Source organism: Polypterus senegalus, chromosome 4, assembly GCF_016835505.1.
Source record: "Polypterus senegalus isolate Bchr_013 chromosome 4, ASM1683550v1, whole genome shotgun sequence".
Classification (NCBI taxonomy): Eukaryota; Metazoa; Chordata; class Cladistia; order Polypteriformes; family Polypteridae; genus Polypterus; species Polypterus senegalus.
The window spans coordinates 167650637-167668572 of record NC_053157.1 but is presented as its reverse complement, the minus strand read 5'-3'; the positions used below and the strand labels follow the sequence as shown (position 1 = coordinate 167668572).

General features: G+C 39.0%; 1 protein-coding gene across 4 annotated transcripts in view; it reads left to right on the top strand.

Moving 5' to 3' along the window:
* htt (huntingtin) overlaps positions 1-17936 on the top strand; it is a 240301-nt gene that overhangs the window by 23638 nt on the left and 198727 nt on the right. For all 4 annotated transcript variants that reach the window (XM_039751643.1, XM_039751641.1, XM_039751642.1 and 1 more), the window contains exons 6-8: positions 305-443; positions 2831-2972; positions 9161-9339. In XM_039751643.1, the coding sequence (XP_039607577.1) occupies positions 305-443; positions 2831-2972; positions 9161-9339 (460 nt within the window). The remainder of the gene's footprint in view (positions 1-304; positions 444-2830; positions 2973-9160; positions 9340-17936) is intronic.

Sequence of the window (17936 nt, the reverse complement as noted above, 5' to 3'; positions counted from 1 at the left end):
TATAATGCATCTAGTAAAATACTTATTTTGGTTTGTAGTAATTTATATAAAAAAATGTTGAATTATGCTCAGTTATACTGTTGAAAGGAGATTTGAAGAAACCCAAAAACAAAATAAACTCTAAACATTTATATTGTCATCTTTCTGAGACATTTCTTTGTGAGAATTTTAATTTGTATTAAATGTTGGTACATTGTTTTTTTTTTTTCCTTTTTATAGGTATATAACTGCAACTCATCAGTAAGTTTATTTTTATCATTTCATGCTAGTTGTAATTTATCTCTTTATTTTTTTTTTTTGTTAGGCCATATTTTGTCAATTTACTGCCGTGTCTTACAAGAATTAGTAAACGACCTGAAGAGTCTGTGCAGGAAACACTGGCTACAGCAGTTCCAAAGATTATGGCAGCACTTGGGAACTTTGCAAATGACAGTGAAATCAAGGTATAGATACAGAGAAATATACCCTTGATCTGAGTTTTAAGTGACTTGTGTAATGAAACTTATAGGTTATGTAAAGTTGTATATATCATTTGTATTTTTTTTCAGATTCATCCCCCTAATTTAGAGTAGGATCTGATTGGGTCCTTGCAGTTATCATAGTCTGCAGTCCTTTTTTTTCCCTCTGCTGTGTACAGTAAACATTTATCCAGTACTTTTATGTTTGAGTTTCAACAAGCAGTGCTTAAACACTGCATGAGGTTATTTTGTAAGAGAAAAAAGATTTTTTAACATTTTACTGTAGTTTCAAACCATTTTTATATTTAGTATTATTACTTGCATTTTAATTGTATAGGTCATAATAAAACATTTTCACATCATAGTTTTGTGCTTTAAAGGCATTTAACTCTTCATTCATTCATTTGCTGAATACAACTGTTTAGTGCAAGATGCAGGCAATGTCGTGTGTAAGCCAAGAGTTAACTATGGTCTGAGCTCCAGGGTACACTACCACACTCTTTCATATTGAAAGTTGTTCCAGTCAAGTCCAGTATCTTTCTTTTTTTTTGTTTTCAGAAGGACATATGACTTTTATCCAGATTTAATGTTATTTTAATATGCAACACTTGGTTAAATATAGCTTAACATTTGTGTCTTATGAATGCTCCCCTCACTGATATAATTATTATGTAGGCAGCAAATGACTTGATCCAGTTCAAGGCAAAAAAAGAAGATATATGGTGATCAGAATATTTTGTACCTGAGCCTGAAGGGTTATTCTGTGGTGCTACAGTATTTTAGTAAGTGGCCAAATGTAGCTCTTGCACAAATACACATAAATGTAAGTTACTAGCATTTGATGTTGTATTGTGAAGGTTTCTTTTGTGAGAACCAGGTTGATATGGCTTCCAAAAAACAGCAAAATGAAGTGTCATGCTATCATTGAATTTCTAATGTTAAAAGATTGTACAGTTATAGATATGTAGCATTAGAGTACTTTAGAGATTGTTGCCTAGTGAATGCACACCAGGACCAGTTCCAGTTCCATTCAGAAGCTGAAGTGCAGATTTAGGCAATGGCAGGATGTCTGTCAATGATTACCCAAAGTCTTGGCTGGCCTTTAATGTTGATGAAAAAGTAAATTATGCCACCAGTAAGTGAATTGTAATGAATAATGAAAAAGGTTTAGTGTGTGAGATAGCAGACATTATAGAGATTAGTTATGGGATGTTATGTTCATGGAGTGGTTCGTGCATGATGGGTGAAGCATCACCCTAGCCAATGTTCCACTTAGAATTTGAAAGTAATGATACTGCACTGGGAGAAATTTAAAAAGCGTTTCACAACTTTGGGTTTGGATTTTGCAGCAGTCAGTCAGTACTTCTAGGTGTTATAATTGTTAAATTAATCAATTATTTACTAATTAGTGGGTCTGATGCTAAAGTACTTGCAGCCTTTGATTATTTAGTGTTGTTTGCCTGGATGTCTGCTCTGCTCATTTTTAATTGTCATGTGATGGGGAAAAACTGCATAGAGAAAGGGCAAAATATAATGAAATCAATGAAAGAGAGTTAAGCATTTAAATCTATAGCAAAAATAAGAAATATTTCTAAATGTCTTATAAATGTAAAAATCATGCTGCTGTGCTTTTCTGGATGTAAAATAAAAGAAAAATAATACCAGCTAATTCATTAAATGTGATCAGTGTTATCAGGTGATTAGGAATCTGGTTTGAACAAAAACCTGCAGCCATAGTGTGCCCCCAGGACCGAGGTTGGGAAACACTGCTCTAGACAACAGGTCCCTGTGTGACTACTGTCTGTTCCTAAATCTGAACAGCTACCTCAGAGGAATGCAATGTGCCAATAATGAAGATGTCAGCTACAGAAAAGTGATTGCTTGTTCTAAGTGGCATAGAAAAGCTTGGTGAATGTTGTAACAATTATATTAGTGTACATAAGAACTAACTTGAAAATTTGATTTTACATCTGTTGCTATTAATAAGTTGAGCTCAGCCATTTTGTTCACCCCGTATATTATAAAATCTATTTAATACAGTTAGTCATCATATACAGTAAGAATTACAATGTTTGATAGGGTTTTAGTGTTAAGTTCCTTAACAAGGTAAAATGTACACATTCTGAAAGTACCAGTAATTCTTGAAATGCCAAAGAACTGTTTCTTTGAAATTGAATGAACCATTTACCATAGCCTTGGATTATTGAACCATATGTAAAGTACATTTTCTGGATTGGCAGGCATATTACAAATGAATCCCTATTTGTAGTAGAGGTAACATTTTATGAACAAAGAAATTCTAGACATTTTCAAAGAGAATGTCTATGCATAAACAGACTTATGTTATAATATATTGCTTTTTTTATTGGCAGGCTTTGCTAAAAGCTTTCATTGGAAATCTGAAATCAAGTTCCCCAACTATCCGGCGTACAGCTGCAAGCTCTACTGTAAGCATCTGCCAACATTCACGAAGAACGCAGTTTTTCTACACATGGGTTCTCAGTGCTCTCCTAGGTAAGTTCCTGATTAAGTTGTTTTTCCCTGTTTATTTTCACCCTTAAAAGGAGGTTCATTTACCATTAAAATATTTGTTTTTACTACAGTAACCCTGTGTTAGATAAGGCAGATAGGAAATAGATGGATGTATACTGTTTCCTCTCACCATATCATACACTTTGTTTTGATGTGTATGCAAAGGAATATCTTGTCTAATATACAGTGGCTTGCAAAAGTATTTTGTCACATTACAGCCACAAACATGAATCAATTTCATTGGAATTCCACGTGAAAGACCAATACAAAGTGGTGTACACTTGAGAAGTGGAACGAAAATCATACATGATTCCAAACATTTTTTACAAATAAATAACTGCAAAGTGGGGTGTGCGTAATTATTCCGCCCCCTTTGGTCTGAGTGCAGTCAGTTGCCCATAGACATTGCCTGATGAGTGCTAATGAGTAAATAGAGTGCACCTGTGTGTAATCTAATGTCAGTACAAATACAACTGCTCTGTGACGGCCTCAGAGGTTGTCTAAGAGAATATTGGGAGCAACAACACCATGAAGTCCAAAGAACACACCAGACAGGTCAGGGATAAAGTTATTGAGAAATTTAAAGCAGGCTTAGGCTACAAAAAGATTTCCAAAGCCTTGAACATCCCACGGAGCACTGTTCAAGTGATCATTCAGAAATGGAAAGAGTATGGCACAACTGTAAACCTACCAAGACAAGGCCGTCCACCTAAACTCACAGGCCGAACAAGGAGAGCGCTGATCAGAAATGCAGCCAAGAGGCCCATGGTGACTCTGGACGAGCTGCAGAGATCTACAGCTCAGGTGGGGGAATCTGTCCATAGGACAACTATTAGTCGTGCATTGCACAAAGTTGGCCTTTATGGAAGAATGGCAAGAAGAAAGCCATTGTTAACAGAAAACCATAAGAAGTCCCGTTTGCAGTTTGCCACAAGTCATGTGGGGGACACAGCAAACATGTGGAAGAAGGTGCTCTGGTCAGATGAAACCAAAATGGAACTTTTTGACCAAAATGCAAAACGCTATATGTGGCGGAAAATTAACACTGCACATCACTCTGAACACACCATCCCCACTGTCAAAAATGTTGGTGGCAGCATCATGCTCTGGGGGTGCTTCTCTTCAGCAGGGACAGGGAAGCTGGTCAGAGTTGAAGGGAAGATGGATGGAGCCAAATACAGCGCAATCTTGGAAGAAAACCTATTGGGGTCTGCAAAAGACTTGAGACTGGGGCGGAGGTTCACCTTCCAGCAGGACAACGACCCTAAACATAAAGCAAGGGCAACAATGGTTTAAAACAAAACATATCCATGTGTTAGAATGGCCCAGTCAAAGTCCAGATCTAAATCCAATCGAGAATCTGTGGCAAGATCTGAAAACTGCTGTTCACAAACACTGTCCATCTAATCTGACTGAGCTGGAGCTGTTTTGCAAAGAAGAATGGGCAAGGATTTCAGTCTCTAGATGTGCAAAGCTGGTAGAGACATACCCTAAAAGACTGGCAGCTGTAATTGCAGCAAAAGGTGGTTCTACAAAGTATTGACTCAGTGGGATGAATAATTACGCACACCCCACTTTTCAGTTATTTATTTGTAAAAATTGTTTGGAATCGTGTATGATTTTTGTTCCACTTTTCACGTGCACACCACTTTGTAGTGGTCTTTCACGTATAATTCCAATAAAATTGATTCATGTTTGTGGCTGTGATGTGACAAAATGTGGAAAAGTTAAAGGGGGCCGAATACTTTTGCAAGCCACTGTATACACTGTGCATTGAATGGTCCTTTTTAAGTTTTATGGTTATTTTCCAATCACTGATGTTAGTGTAACTGTTCAAACCCATTGCTTACTACAATTTATTAATTTCATACTACAATGAGAACTAGAAAATTTGAAGAGAAATTGAATTTAGCAGCAACCCAGACAATTGCCTAAATATGTAGAATGTTGGTTGCTGGCACAGTTTGAGATAAAGTGCTTATTTTTCTTAAATGTTTACTGTATTATGATCCCCTCTTTTATTACCTTTTTATATTAGCTGTTCTGATGCTACAAACCCCATTTTGATTTTTTTATGTTCTTGACAAGGGCACCGCTGCACACTTCATTATTATTTAAATTTCTAGACAACTGTTGCGAGTTTCAACAGTTACTTCTTTCGAATTGTTTCTCAGTTCTTTTATCATGCTTTCTTTGTATAAATGAGTATTAGTGTCATGAACCTTCCTGCATTTTTCTACCCTCATCTAGTCTATCTTTTTGGATAGCTAGTGATAATTTTGGTTTCTTTGTTGAATGTTATTAAATGAACTGGCAGCATGTTTTCCATAAGCTATGAGGCAGCAAAACTAATCTTGGCATCACCATGCCATCTACGTTGAAATGTTAGCTAACCAGAAGTATAAAAAAAGCTTCATTTTAAAAGGTAACTCAAATAACTCTCAATATTCCAGCAAAAACGTGTCTAAAATTAGGTGAATTATGGAGGACATTCATTAACAGTAGTAGTCTCTGCATGTGTCAGTGGTGTGTTGGTCTTATGACCTTTGTCCAACACATACTGTAATTCATTGCTTATAGGCCTTGTGAACTTCAGAATCAAAGTTTTGTGCATAAAACCGTACAGGCTTACACTACCTAATGAGCTAACCGCATGCTGAAGCAGATATTAAAAAGGTGGACTTTTTTCCTTGATGTTTTTTTACCCTGAGCAATACTGTTTAGACTGCTTGTTCAGTTTGTCAAGTCCTCATATTGTAGTCAAATATAATAAGGGGAGATAGAATTTAAGATTAAACTTCACTGTCTGCTTGTAGTTTTGCACAGCAAGTATCAATCACCACCATACAAAAGAAATAGACAAATTTATCATAATTACAATGTTTGCTTTATTTTAAAAAAGTATAATTTGTTAGTAAAATAAAATTTGGATTATGTGCAAAGCAAACATTTATTACTTCTAACCTTGTTTGATGACATTAACCCTCATGCCCCTTTTTTGTTAATTTGTTTATTATAATATCAGATCTGTCAGTTGCTTAATTGAAAAGCAATTCCTTTAGCTAGTACATGATACAATATATTGCATTATATATTACTAGCTTATTACGCTGCATAATTATTTATTAATGGGTGAACACTTCCTGAAAGACACAGTTGTCCAAATGGGGTGGGTTTAAGGATACGACTGTGAGTGAATGAAAAGATGGAACTATGAGTGCAACATACAATTGTCCGTGATTGAAAACTGGTTTTGGCAGATACAGGCATATCTTTTTGAAAGTTTGGCCTTTTGCCTTATTAATTGTCATTGCAAATGCTAATCTAACAGGAAATTGTCTGTGTGTAAAAGTAAAAGGCAAATTTGAATCTGATGGGGTCAGGGAAACCCGGGGATTAAGGACAGTTTGTGAGGTAGCAGCTGCGATAGTTTTATACTCCAGTACATTGCGGTGAATGCTGGTAACAGTTAGTCTAGTACCATTACAGAGACCTCTTGCTGGCATGAGGTTTCTGAGAAGCATGACGACTGAACCAATTTTAATTTTGAGTTCATGCAGAGGCATGCCAGTGGGATTAAGACTGTTAAGAAATTCTTTGGGGAATGAAAGTTGATCTGCGGGATCATCTGTGACGATGGAGTCAACGCTGGTGAAAGCTACTTCATCGGTAGGGATAAGTTTTAGTACTTGTTCATTAAGGTTTAGCGAGTCTTTGTTGCTGAATATAGCTCGCGTACTGAGTTGTGACAGTTGAGAAGTTGATGCCTCGAGAGCGAGGGTGGATGTGGGAGGAGGGTTAGAGTTGGCGGGGTGGATGTGGGAGGAGGGTTAGAGTTGGCGGGCAGGGCTCTGTTGTGCGTACCCCATGGTCAGGTGACTTGGTCGATTTATATATAGAAAAGCAGCCGGAACTGAAAAGAACAATGAAAAGTCAACGTGACTCAGAGGTGCATGTGGACTGTAGCAGAGACGAAAGCGACTGAGGCTGTGTTTGGTGAGGTGTTGTGTGCGGGCACATGAGCAGGCAGTGCGCATGCCTCGAGAGCGAGGGTGGACGCTGGAGGAGGGTTAGAGTTGGTGGGCGGGGCTCTGTCATGCGTATCCCATGACGCGGGAGGAGGGTTAGAGTTGGCGGGCGTGGCTTTGTCGTGCGTACCCCATGGTCGGGCGACTTAGTCAATTATATATATACCGTATTTTGCGCACTATAAGACGCACTTAAAAGCCTTTAATTTTCTCAAAAATCCATGGTGCGCCTTATGTGTGCACTGAGTTCCAAAATCTGTAAAAATGTTGTGCATTTTAGTAAGCGCTCCACTTGATTGACTGTCGGACCATTTCCTGCCGACATAGGAATGTAGTAATACATACACTACCGGTACGTATGCTGGCAGCGATAAACCAATTGCAGAACATTACGTAAAGCCACGTACAGACGTACGCTTACCTCCGCCACGCCTACGGCAGGTAGGTATATTGTTCTACTGGTGCGCTGTGAAACAACATTTGTTTGGCTAAGGACCCTGAAAATGGCATCAGAGAAGAGACATGCTTACGATGCACAATTCAAACTACAGGCTATCAGTTACGCGATTGTAAATGGGAATAGAGCAGCAGCGAGAGAATTCCAAATCAATGAATCTATGGTTCGGAAGTGGAGGAAGCAGGAGAATGAATTGCGCCAAGTTAAAAAGACAAAACAGAGTTTCCGCGGGAACAAGGCGAGGTGGCCAGAGTTGGAAGACCAACTTGAACAATGGATTCTTGAACAAAGAGCAGCAGGGAGAAGCGTCTCTACAGTCACCATTCGACTGAAGGCAATAACGATAGCACAAGACATGAAGCTCGAACACTTTCAAGGAGGTTCGTCTTGGTGCTTTCGTTTTATGAAAAGGCGCCATCTCGCCATCCGCGCACAGACTACCGTGGCGCAGCAACTGCCAGCGGATTACAAAGAAAAGCTGACCATCTTCCGCACCTACTGCAGCAACAAGATTACCGACAAAAATATCCAGCCCAACCACATCACCAACATGGACGAGGTCCCTCTCACTTTTGACATCCCCGTGAACTATACTGTGGGAAAAAAAGGGGACCAGCACGGTATCCATACGCACCACGGGGCATGAGAAATCGGCTTTCACTGTTGTTCTTGGTTGCCACGGTAATGGACAGAAACTACCACCTATGGTCATTTTTAAGAGGAAGACGCTGCCAAAAGAAAAGTTTCCAGCCGGAGTCATCGTTAAGGCCAATCCAAAGGGCTGGATGGACGAGGAGAAAATGAGAGAGTGGCTGAGAGAGGTGTATGTGAAGAGACCGGGCGGGTTTTTCCATGCATTACCGTCTTTGTTGCTCTGCGACTCCATGCGTGCCCATATCACCGCTACTGTGAAAAAACAAGTGAAGCAAATGAATACGGAGATTGCCATCATTCCGGGAGGATTAACAAAAGAACTCCAACCACTGGACATCGGTGTAAACAGGGCGTTCAAAGTGAAGTTGCGAGCGTCATGGGAGCGATGGATGAGAGACGGCGAACACACCTTTATTAAGACTGGGAGGCAGCGCCGGGTGAGTTACGCCACCATATGTGAATGGATTGTGGATGCCTGGGCTAAGGTGTCTGCTTCGACTGTTGTCCGAGCTTACGCGAAAGCTGGAATCATTGCTGAACAGCCACCCGGCAACGAGACTGATTTCGACAATGACGAGAGGGAACCCGGCATGTTTGATGGCGAACTTGCCCGTCTGTTCAATTCAGATACAGAAGGTGAGGACTTCGATGGATTTGTGACAACAGACTGATCAAAAAACAATGTGAGTGTATTTTTAAATACGTAGTAGAATAAAGTTTAACTAAACTCATTGTTTTGCTTCTGTTACCTTGTTTTTGCATGCGCCAAATAATACGGTGCGCCTTATGTATGGCTTAAGTACAGAAATAAGCCCCGCAACTGAGAGTGCGCCTTTAAATCCAGTGCGCCTTATGGTGCGCAAAATACTGTAGATAGCAGCTTAAAAACAATAACTGCAAAAATATATTTTTATAGAGACATACATTTGGCATGAGAGTAGGGATTTTAATTGCTGAAATGTTTTAACTCGTATACATGAATACTTGACGTGCACTCTTGTGATGCATATCTCTCTTCTCCACCTGAACAGGTTTAATAATTCCGATAGAAGATGATCATCCTACTCCTTTAATTCTGGGAGTCCTCCTGAGTTTGAGGTATTTAATGCCTTTACTTCAGCAGCAGGTGAAGGATACCAGTTTGAAAGGCAGTTTTGGAGTTACACATAAAGAAGCAGAAATCTCACCCACTCGAGAACAGCTTGTCCAGGTAAAACATTTTATTGTTTAATTCAGTAATTAAATGTTGTTTAATTTTAAAGTATAAAAAATGTTTAAACAACGAAACAATTATCCACTAGTTACAGATCTTTTCATTGAGCCCCCCCTAACAACACATACCTCTTTTTGGCTCTTAAAGTAAACAAGAATGTGCCTTTTTTCTCATTTATTGTACTGTACTCTGAACCTTGAACCTCATAATAATTGACATTGACAGAAACTTGCAAACAAAAATAAAAACGAAATGCACATAGTACAACACATTTTTTTTCAGAAGCAGACAACAATAGTAGTGTAACTGAAATTAGCTTTTACAAATCAATGGTGTGCTTATAACATGTTTAAAGAGTAATTGCTCCATAGGAGTTATAGTAGGTGCTTGCCTCTGTTTATTTATCTTTTATTTTCTAGCATTGCTGTATTTGTTTTTTGTTATGTTTGTTCTAATTAGCATTACTGTACTGTAATGAAGATCATTAATTAGTTGTGGAAACCATTACCCTGTTTTTGACTTTCGGGATACTTTATTCTTCTGAGCTTTTTGACAATAGTAGCAATGGGATTCTGTACATGAGGGATCAGCTGTTAGCCCTGCAGCAGCAGACTTAATTTACCCAGCAGGAGCTGGGTGTACCAAAAGGTCTTTGATGCAGGTACTGTGGCAGTAGAGCTGATGTTAAAAGAAGAAGCAGGAAAAGAATATAATAGATATAAAGTCTGTCTTCCAGTGATTTATTATGGAAATGTAAGATCACTGGCAAATGAGAAAGAAAAATTAATTGTAATGGGGAGATTGCAGATATAAAACCATTAGGTGCAGCTTTGTGTTTACTTGAGATGTGTCTGTATGAATTTGTTCCAAATTTACATATTGCATTAAATGGAATTATCACACTACAAACAGATGAATAACTCAACAGTGCAGTATAACTAAAGGAGGGAGGTTAGCTGTATTTGTAAAGAATAATTATGGACCTATCACATTGAAGATATAATATGTGTTCTGGTCATTGAGCTGCTTACCATCAGTATGCACTATCTGCTGTGTGTGTTATCCCACGTTGTTCAGCTTACAGTTCACATTCAGAGCTTTGCAGTTCCAGATGTTGCGTGTGACATTAAACACATGGCTGTTGGTAAATTTCAGAGGAAGCACTTTGGCGTGGATGGGCCCAAATGGGTTTTCCAAAACAATACCCTAATTGCACTCTGATTGGTTGGTACTTATTTCGTGGCCTTTCCCTGATTGTATTCTCCTCATTACAGCAGCTCGCTGACTGGTCACCATTCACAGGCGAAAAGCATTTTCCAACATAGCGGCCATAAAAGAGTTGCGCTTGTTGTGTTGTTTACCTGTATGCATCTAAATTGTTTTTTGTAAAGTTTAAATGCTGCATTCATGAGTAAAAAGCAAATTACATGTCGGTTGCTACAGTTTTTTTGATAAATCCTTTGACCTGCGATGTTATCCTTGTAATAAAAAATTCAGAGCACTATAAGAATTAGATTGTTCGTTACTCCGTTGACAGCCACTAATCAACATGTATTACTTAAAATGAATCTGTTCATGAAGGAGGAATGCATTGTGCAGCAAAATTAATAATAAGGCACTTGAAGAACTAGGTGGGTGTAGAATGCAGCGGAGCTCACAATACAGGACAGACAGGGACATGACTGCATGAAAAGTGCTGAAATAGACGCATGCACACCCTTATTTATTTATTTACTCCCATAAATAGCTTAGATATATTTATTTTCTCACTTATATATTTATATATAAATATATATGTAAAATTGTATTTGTCCCTGTGGGAAATTGGCTTAATGATTCATCTACATGCGTGGATAGTTTTGTGCACATTCCCAGTGTAGGTGAGATTCGCCATCATAGGCGTTTTCAGGTGTTTCAGTATGGACAGGGATTCTTTTGTAAATTACGGGGTTTTTCCCAGTTTGGGGATAAATTGTTTTTTTTTAAATGAAAACATGGTAGTGTGAACCTAGCCTTATGCATTGGTATAAGACCATTGTTCTGCAACAGCTGGTTATCACCTTGTCAGAGAGGGAGTGGTCACCTGAGGCTGTTGAATCTTTGAAGGACTGGTTTAAAGATGCAGACTATAAGAGTTCTACAAAGAGTATGGTGAGGATATTGATGTACTTAATGATTGTATTACTGAGTATATTATTATTTGTGTAGACTGTTATGCCATCAAGGACTGTTTTCTATTTCCCCAACAACAGACCATGGGTCACCAGTGAAATGAAGGCTCTTCTTAACCAATAAAGAAAGCTTTTAGGGTTGGGGATAAGCAGCAAATGAAATGGGAACACGGAAAGCTCAAGAAAAGGGTCTGGGATGCTAAAGAGAATTGCAATTACTAGTACCCCCCACTCCAGTCCACATTACTCTGCAATACCATGTACTATATGACTGTCAAAAACACCCTCCCTCTCCTTCACTTTTCATTCACAATTCTGAATACCCAATGCCAGTGGCACCCACCATTCCACCAACCTCCCATCTGTGCAGAACTGACCTTCATAGTGGACCAGGTAAAGAAAGGACTCTTGAAACGTAGTCAGTGTAAAGCTGCCAAATCTAATGATATTAACCTTAAGGTAAAAAAATAAATAGTTACACCAAGACCAACCAGACCCCTCTCTTTGATAATATATATTCCTTTTGTTACTTAGCTGGTTATGCCAATGCCCCTTGTGGTATTCTCTATTACCTGTTCAGCCATTAAGGCTACAGAGAGCTGTGGAAAACAGCCTGTATTGTTTTAGTTCCAAAGAGGGCAAGTACCTCTTAATGTAATGATTACATACTATCGGCCCTTGCATCCCACCTCATAAACCCCTTCGAGAGGCTGGTTTTGGACTATATGAATTTTCTTGTGAATGACCACTTGGACCCACTGCAGTTTGCCAATTATCTGCATAAGGCGTATACCTATCTGGACAAAGCTGTAAACACTGCAAAGATTACGCTTTTTGATTTCTTAAGTGCAGTCAGTACCATGTAGCCATTCCTGTTAACAGTAGAATTACCAAAGCTTACGAAAACTCTCATAATTTTGGACCACCTTAAATCTGCTCACACCTCTCCATTCAGGGTCTTTTATGTCTTGTAAATGTGTTGATAAGACCAAGCAGCATGCTATACCATCCCCTCCACTGCTGTAGAAAGTGCAAAAACCTCTCCTAACTGAAGCCTTGTTTGTCAGGTAGAGCTGTATAGGCTAAAAAATTTATTTGGAACATATGCATTTTATGTGTGTTCTGTGTCTACAAAGATGTACTGTTTTTGTAAGTTTAGGATGACAGAAATGTTGAACACATACCTAAAAAACAAACTTTTCCATGTTTTAGTACTAACAACAAAATTTTGACATGAAGTGTATAATGTGTGAAGACTGAAGTCCAAATATCAAATAAGCTCTTTCATAAAAGGTACAAATATAACAGAACAAGTGCTCTTTTATTCAAGACTATAACTGAAGATAAAGAAATCGGGTTAATGTGGCTTGTTGTCGTGACTTCTTTGGTAGTATAGGAGTAAGAACTACTGACTCCTATTCATAAGGTCCCGGGTTCGAGTCTTCATGTGTCCTAAAATAAACATTTTGAGTAGTGAGCTGCTCTTATTGTTCCTATTATACAATAAAAACAATACACTGCATTTGAGTCTGTAACAGCAGCTGTAAATGTATGGTACTTGTAAAGGTTAGCATTTTTTAAATTTAGTTTTATTCTCTGAGTCGCGTTCACACTCTCCCCGAGGACATGCAGGTGATGAGTGTAACTGAACAAGATGCAGAGGACAGAAAGATATGGAAGAAGATGATCCGCTGTGGCAACCCCTAACTGGAGCAGCCAAAAGAAGAAGATGATAATGGAGGTGAACTCAAATCGGAGAAAGAGAACAGAAGCCCTCCCCGCAAGAAACATCCACTCACATATAAGAACAGTGCAGCTGCACCAGGCGTAAAGGCGAAAGATGGCACCCTTTGGATACAGGACAAGGTCCAGGGTCATCCAGCCAATCAGTCTGCCCCACACCTGTTCTTCAAGGAAACAGAATGGTTTACAGAGCTCGCCAACGTATTGTGCAAACTCCTGTTTGTGATTGTGTTTTGTGATGGTCTTTACATAAGAAATATCTATATGTTACTTATATAAAAGCCAGATCAAATGTTATTTACCTTGATTTATTTACTTATCTTCCTACAGCGTAACATCACAAGTAGACTGCAGAGCCTCCTCTGTTTGATCGACAAGGGTATGCTCACAAATTACACGTGTAATGCCACGAAAAATGCCTCCTGACACTTTAGTACACTAGCAATGGTACGAGAATGCATTTAGACTTCTTTTTTGAGCACATACACCATCCAGATCTAAACACTAGCGTGGAGAGTCGCTTGCGTACTGAAGAGTCTTGGAAAGTCTTTTTCCTGTGAGGCGACTGGGATCTTTTCCTGAATAAGATCAAACACAGTTGCGTAGGGTGTGTCATGAGCTTTCACATGCAGCTAAAGTCACTTCAGTATACATGTACTGTGTCAGTGTGCCTGTGTCAATCAAACACAGGAAGCTGTGCAGTTTACTTGTGACTTTATGCTGTAGGAAATAAGTAAATAAATCAAGGTAAATAACATTCGATCTGACTTTTATATTAATTCTTTGCATTTATATAGCGTTTTTCTCACTACTCAAAGTGCTCATCAGTTGCAGGTTAAGAGCTTTATATACAAAGTACAGTGACTGGAAAAGTGCGATGGCAACTTCCACCTCTAATTATAGACTCTTCAGTAAGCGAGCGACTCTCCACGCTAGTGTTTAGATCTGGATGGTGTATGTGCCCAAATAGGAAGACTGACTGCATTCTTGTACCATTGCTCACTACTCAAAATGTTTATTTATTTTGGGATACATGAAGACTCGAACCCGGGACTTGCTGAATAGGAGTCAGCAGTTCTTATTGCTATACTACCAAAGAAGTCACGACAACAGGCCACACTAACCCGATTTCTTTATCTTCAGTTATAGTCTTGAATAAAAGAGCACTTGTTCTGTTATATTTGTACCTTTTGTGAAAGAGCTTATTTGATATTTGGACTTCAGTCTTCACACATTATACACTTCATGTCAAAATTTTGTTGTTAGTACTAAAACATGGAAAAAGTTTGTCTTTTAGGTATGTGTTCAACGTTTCTGTCATCCTACACTTACATAGACAGTAAATCTTTGCAGACACGGAACACGCTGGAAATGCATGTGTTCCAAATAACATATTTTTTATCCTATTAGTTGCTGTTTCTGCAGCGGTGGGGGGAATTTTATAGCAGGCTGCTTGCAGCTTGGATTTGTTGACACATTTACAAGACAAAAGACGCTGAATGGAGAGGTGTGAGCGGATTTAAGGTGGACTGGATTTACGAGTTTTTTCGTAAGCTTTGGTAATTCTAGTGTTAAGGGATAAGCTCAGTAATATGCAGGTAATGGGCCTATGGTGTCATGGACACTGAGCTATCAGTTAGGCAGACCACAGTTTGTAAGGCTCAAGGACCGTGAGTCTGATGTGGTTGTGAGTAACGGTGATGCATCGCAAGGGGCAGTGCTGTCTCTATTTCACTTCATCCTATAAATATAACAGCAGAGGCCTGATGTATAACGGCATGCATATAATTCACACTAAAACATGGCATATGAACAAAAGCGAAAATGTGGGTACTCACAGAAAAGTCCAAATGTACAAACTGTGCATAAGCCAACTTTCACGCACTTCAGCTCCATAAGACCCGGTCAGCTTGAAAAGTAACGCCTGCCACCCCATGCTGACTCCTCCCAGAATTGTACATATTTTAATATGCAAATCAATATAAATAGCTCCTTCCATTTGGTGTTTGGTTAAAAGACAATTTCAAAAGCATGTGAAAAAAGAAGAATTTCAACTAATGCAAAATGGAGGTAAGGAAAAACGTACTATTTGTTAGCTTATACAATGGTGTCAGTAACAAAAGAGTGGCAGAGACACTCAAGAGTTCAAGTTCAGAAAGTCGCGCAGTCCACAAAATAAAAAAGAAGTGGTCATATATCACAGTTGATGTGAAAAGGTGAGTCGTAGCCCACCATCTGTTTATTTTCTTTCATACAATATTACAAAAGCTGCCCTCCGTGCCAATGACATGATGGTGATGCTGTGCTAAGCACGTCTTCGGGCGCTGGCTACACACACATCTCTTGGAGGCCATCTGGCAGTGTGCTGACTTGACTGTTTGGGAGTAACAAAATACAATAGTAGATGCTGTCAGAGATGTGGCAAATGAAATAAGGAATATAAGGGCTGTACTATATGATATTGACAACAATTTAAATGAATTGGTTAAAATTTAAATGCTGCATCTTATCACCTGTTTTTTTAAATTCTGCTAATTACATGTAAATGAAGTTGTAACGCTGTCTGATTTAGCTGATCATTTGGTGGGTCAGGTTCAGGTTCATCATAGTGCATCTCTTCAGGTCCTTGCCTGCACAATGCGACACACTTTCTCTGCACTATAGAGCAGCGCGTTAACATTAGAATTACCTAAGCCTATGAAAAATCTAGTAAACCTGGCCCACCTTAAATTTCTTCACTCCTCTCCATCAGCATCTTTTGTTTTGTAAATGTGTCGATCAGCACATGACTGATGGAGTGGAGGCTCTGAGGCTAGGGATTTGCACTGGCAATCAGAAGGTTGCTGGTTCAGATCCTCTAAACGTCAAAAGTAACTCCACTTCGTTGATCCCTTGAGCAAGGCCCTTAACCTGGAATTGATCTGCCCTGGGTATGATGTTAATCTTCATCCAGCCCTGCATGTAGGTCCTCCAACCTGCATGGAAAAACCTGGGGATTGGTGGCAGAATTGGCATTCCAGCCACCATAAATAAAACTCACACTAGTTGGTTTTTCATGTGGTGGGTGCGGCAATGCGCTGTATCAGCGCATGCTCCTAACCTCTCTCTGCTCGATCAGCGCAAGCAGCCTGCTGTCTCATTCCCCACCGTGATGGAGCTCAACTCTTCCAGCTCAACCTAAGGTTCCTTATCTGCATAAATAATAAATACATACATTTGATTTGAGTCTGTAACACCCAGTGTAAATTTTGGCTGCTTGTAAAAGTTAGCACTTTTTTTTTTTTTTTATTCAGTTTTATTCTGTCAGTGACTTTCATATGGTACAACGAACTTGCCTCTCCCTCTTTGAGTTGATGCTGTTTATCTCCATTCTTTTCACAAGAGCAGCAATGACCACAGTTGTTGCTGTGGCTGACGTCCGCACAGAACTATTTGTTATACCAGCAATTAAAGATACGATGTCGCGTGACCGCTATCAGACTTCCATACTGCAGTTGCGCGTTGACAACAAAGACGCCTATGCAAAACGTGTGAAAAACGACAGATTTGCTGCGGTTTCGGATATCTGCCAACATTGTGTTGAGAGCTGTGTTTTGAGTTATAACCCAAGGGAAAGACTTTCCGAGTCTGTGGTCATAAAGCTTATGGAGCCATTTCTGGACAAAGGCAGAATTGTAACAACAGACAGCTTCTTCACAGCGCTTTCCCTAGCTAATAGACTTCTTCACCATGACACAACTCTGCCTGGCACCAGAAATAAGATGAGACTTTCACCTGCAGCTAAAGTTACTTTAACAAGCAAGCAATTTGCCATGCTAGTGTTTAGATCTGGCAGTGCCATGCTGATGGTGTATATGCCCAAAAAGAAGAAGACTCCGATTTCAGTCTGTAACAGAATAAAACTGAATAATAAAATAAAACAAATGCTAAATTTTACAAATAGCCAAAATTTACACCGGTTGGTACAGCCTCAAATCAAATTTATGTTTTTATTATATTATAGTAATAATAATAGCAGCAGCTCAATACTCGGAGCACCGAGACTTGAACCCGGTACCTTTGGGTTATAGGACAGCAGTTCTTACCTTTGTGCCATTCAAGAACACGTATCAACTTCCTGTCAATTGACATTTGAGCTTGGGTTTTTAACTCATTGACCGCAACATGTAAATCAAATAATTTTGTTTCTTGGGTTGTATTCTTGAATTAAAGCGCACATGTTTATTTGATATTTGGACTAAAGTCTTCATACATTATACACTTCACATCATTAGTAGTATTATATAGAAAAAGTTTCGGCTTTAGGTATGTGTTCAGAATTTTTTGCCTCTCATTTACTTTCATCCTACACTTACCCAGATCTTTGTAGACATGGAAAAAACATGAAATGTATGTATTTGAAATAACGATAGGCTGTATTATTTACCCTATACAATCCCAGGTACCTCAAATGCAGATAAGGGAGCCTTGACTTCAGCTGGAAAATTGAAAATTGTTAAGGTGGGGGATGAGACAGCAGGCTGCTTGTGCTGATCGACACGTTTACAAAGCATAAGTCGCTGATGGAGAGCTGCAGAGGGATTTAAGCTGGGCTGGGATTATGAGTTTTTTCGTAGATTTTGGTAAATCTAGTGTTAATAGAGAGGAAATTCATTGTGCCACGATTCTCTGCTCTTTACA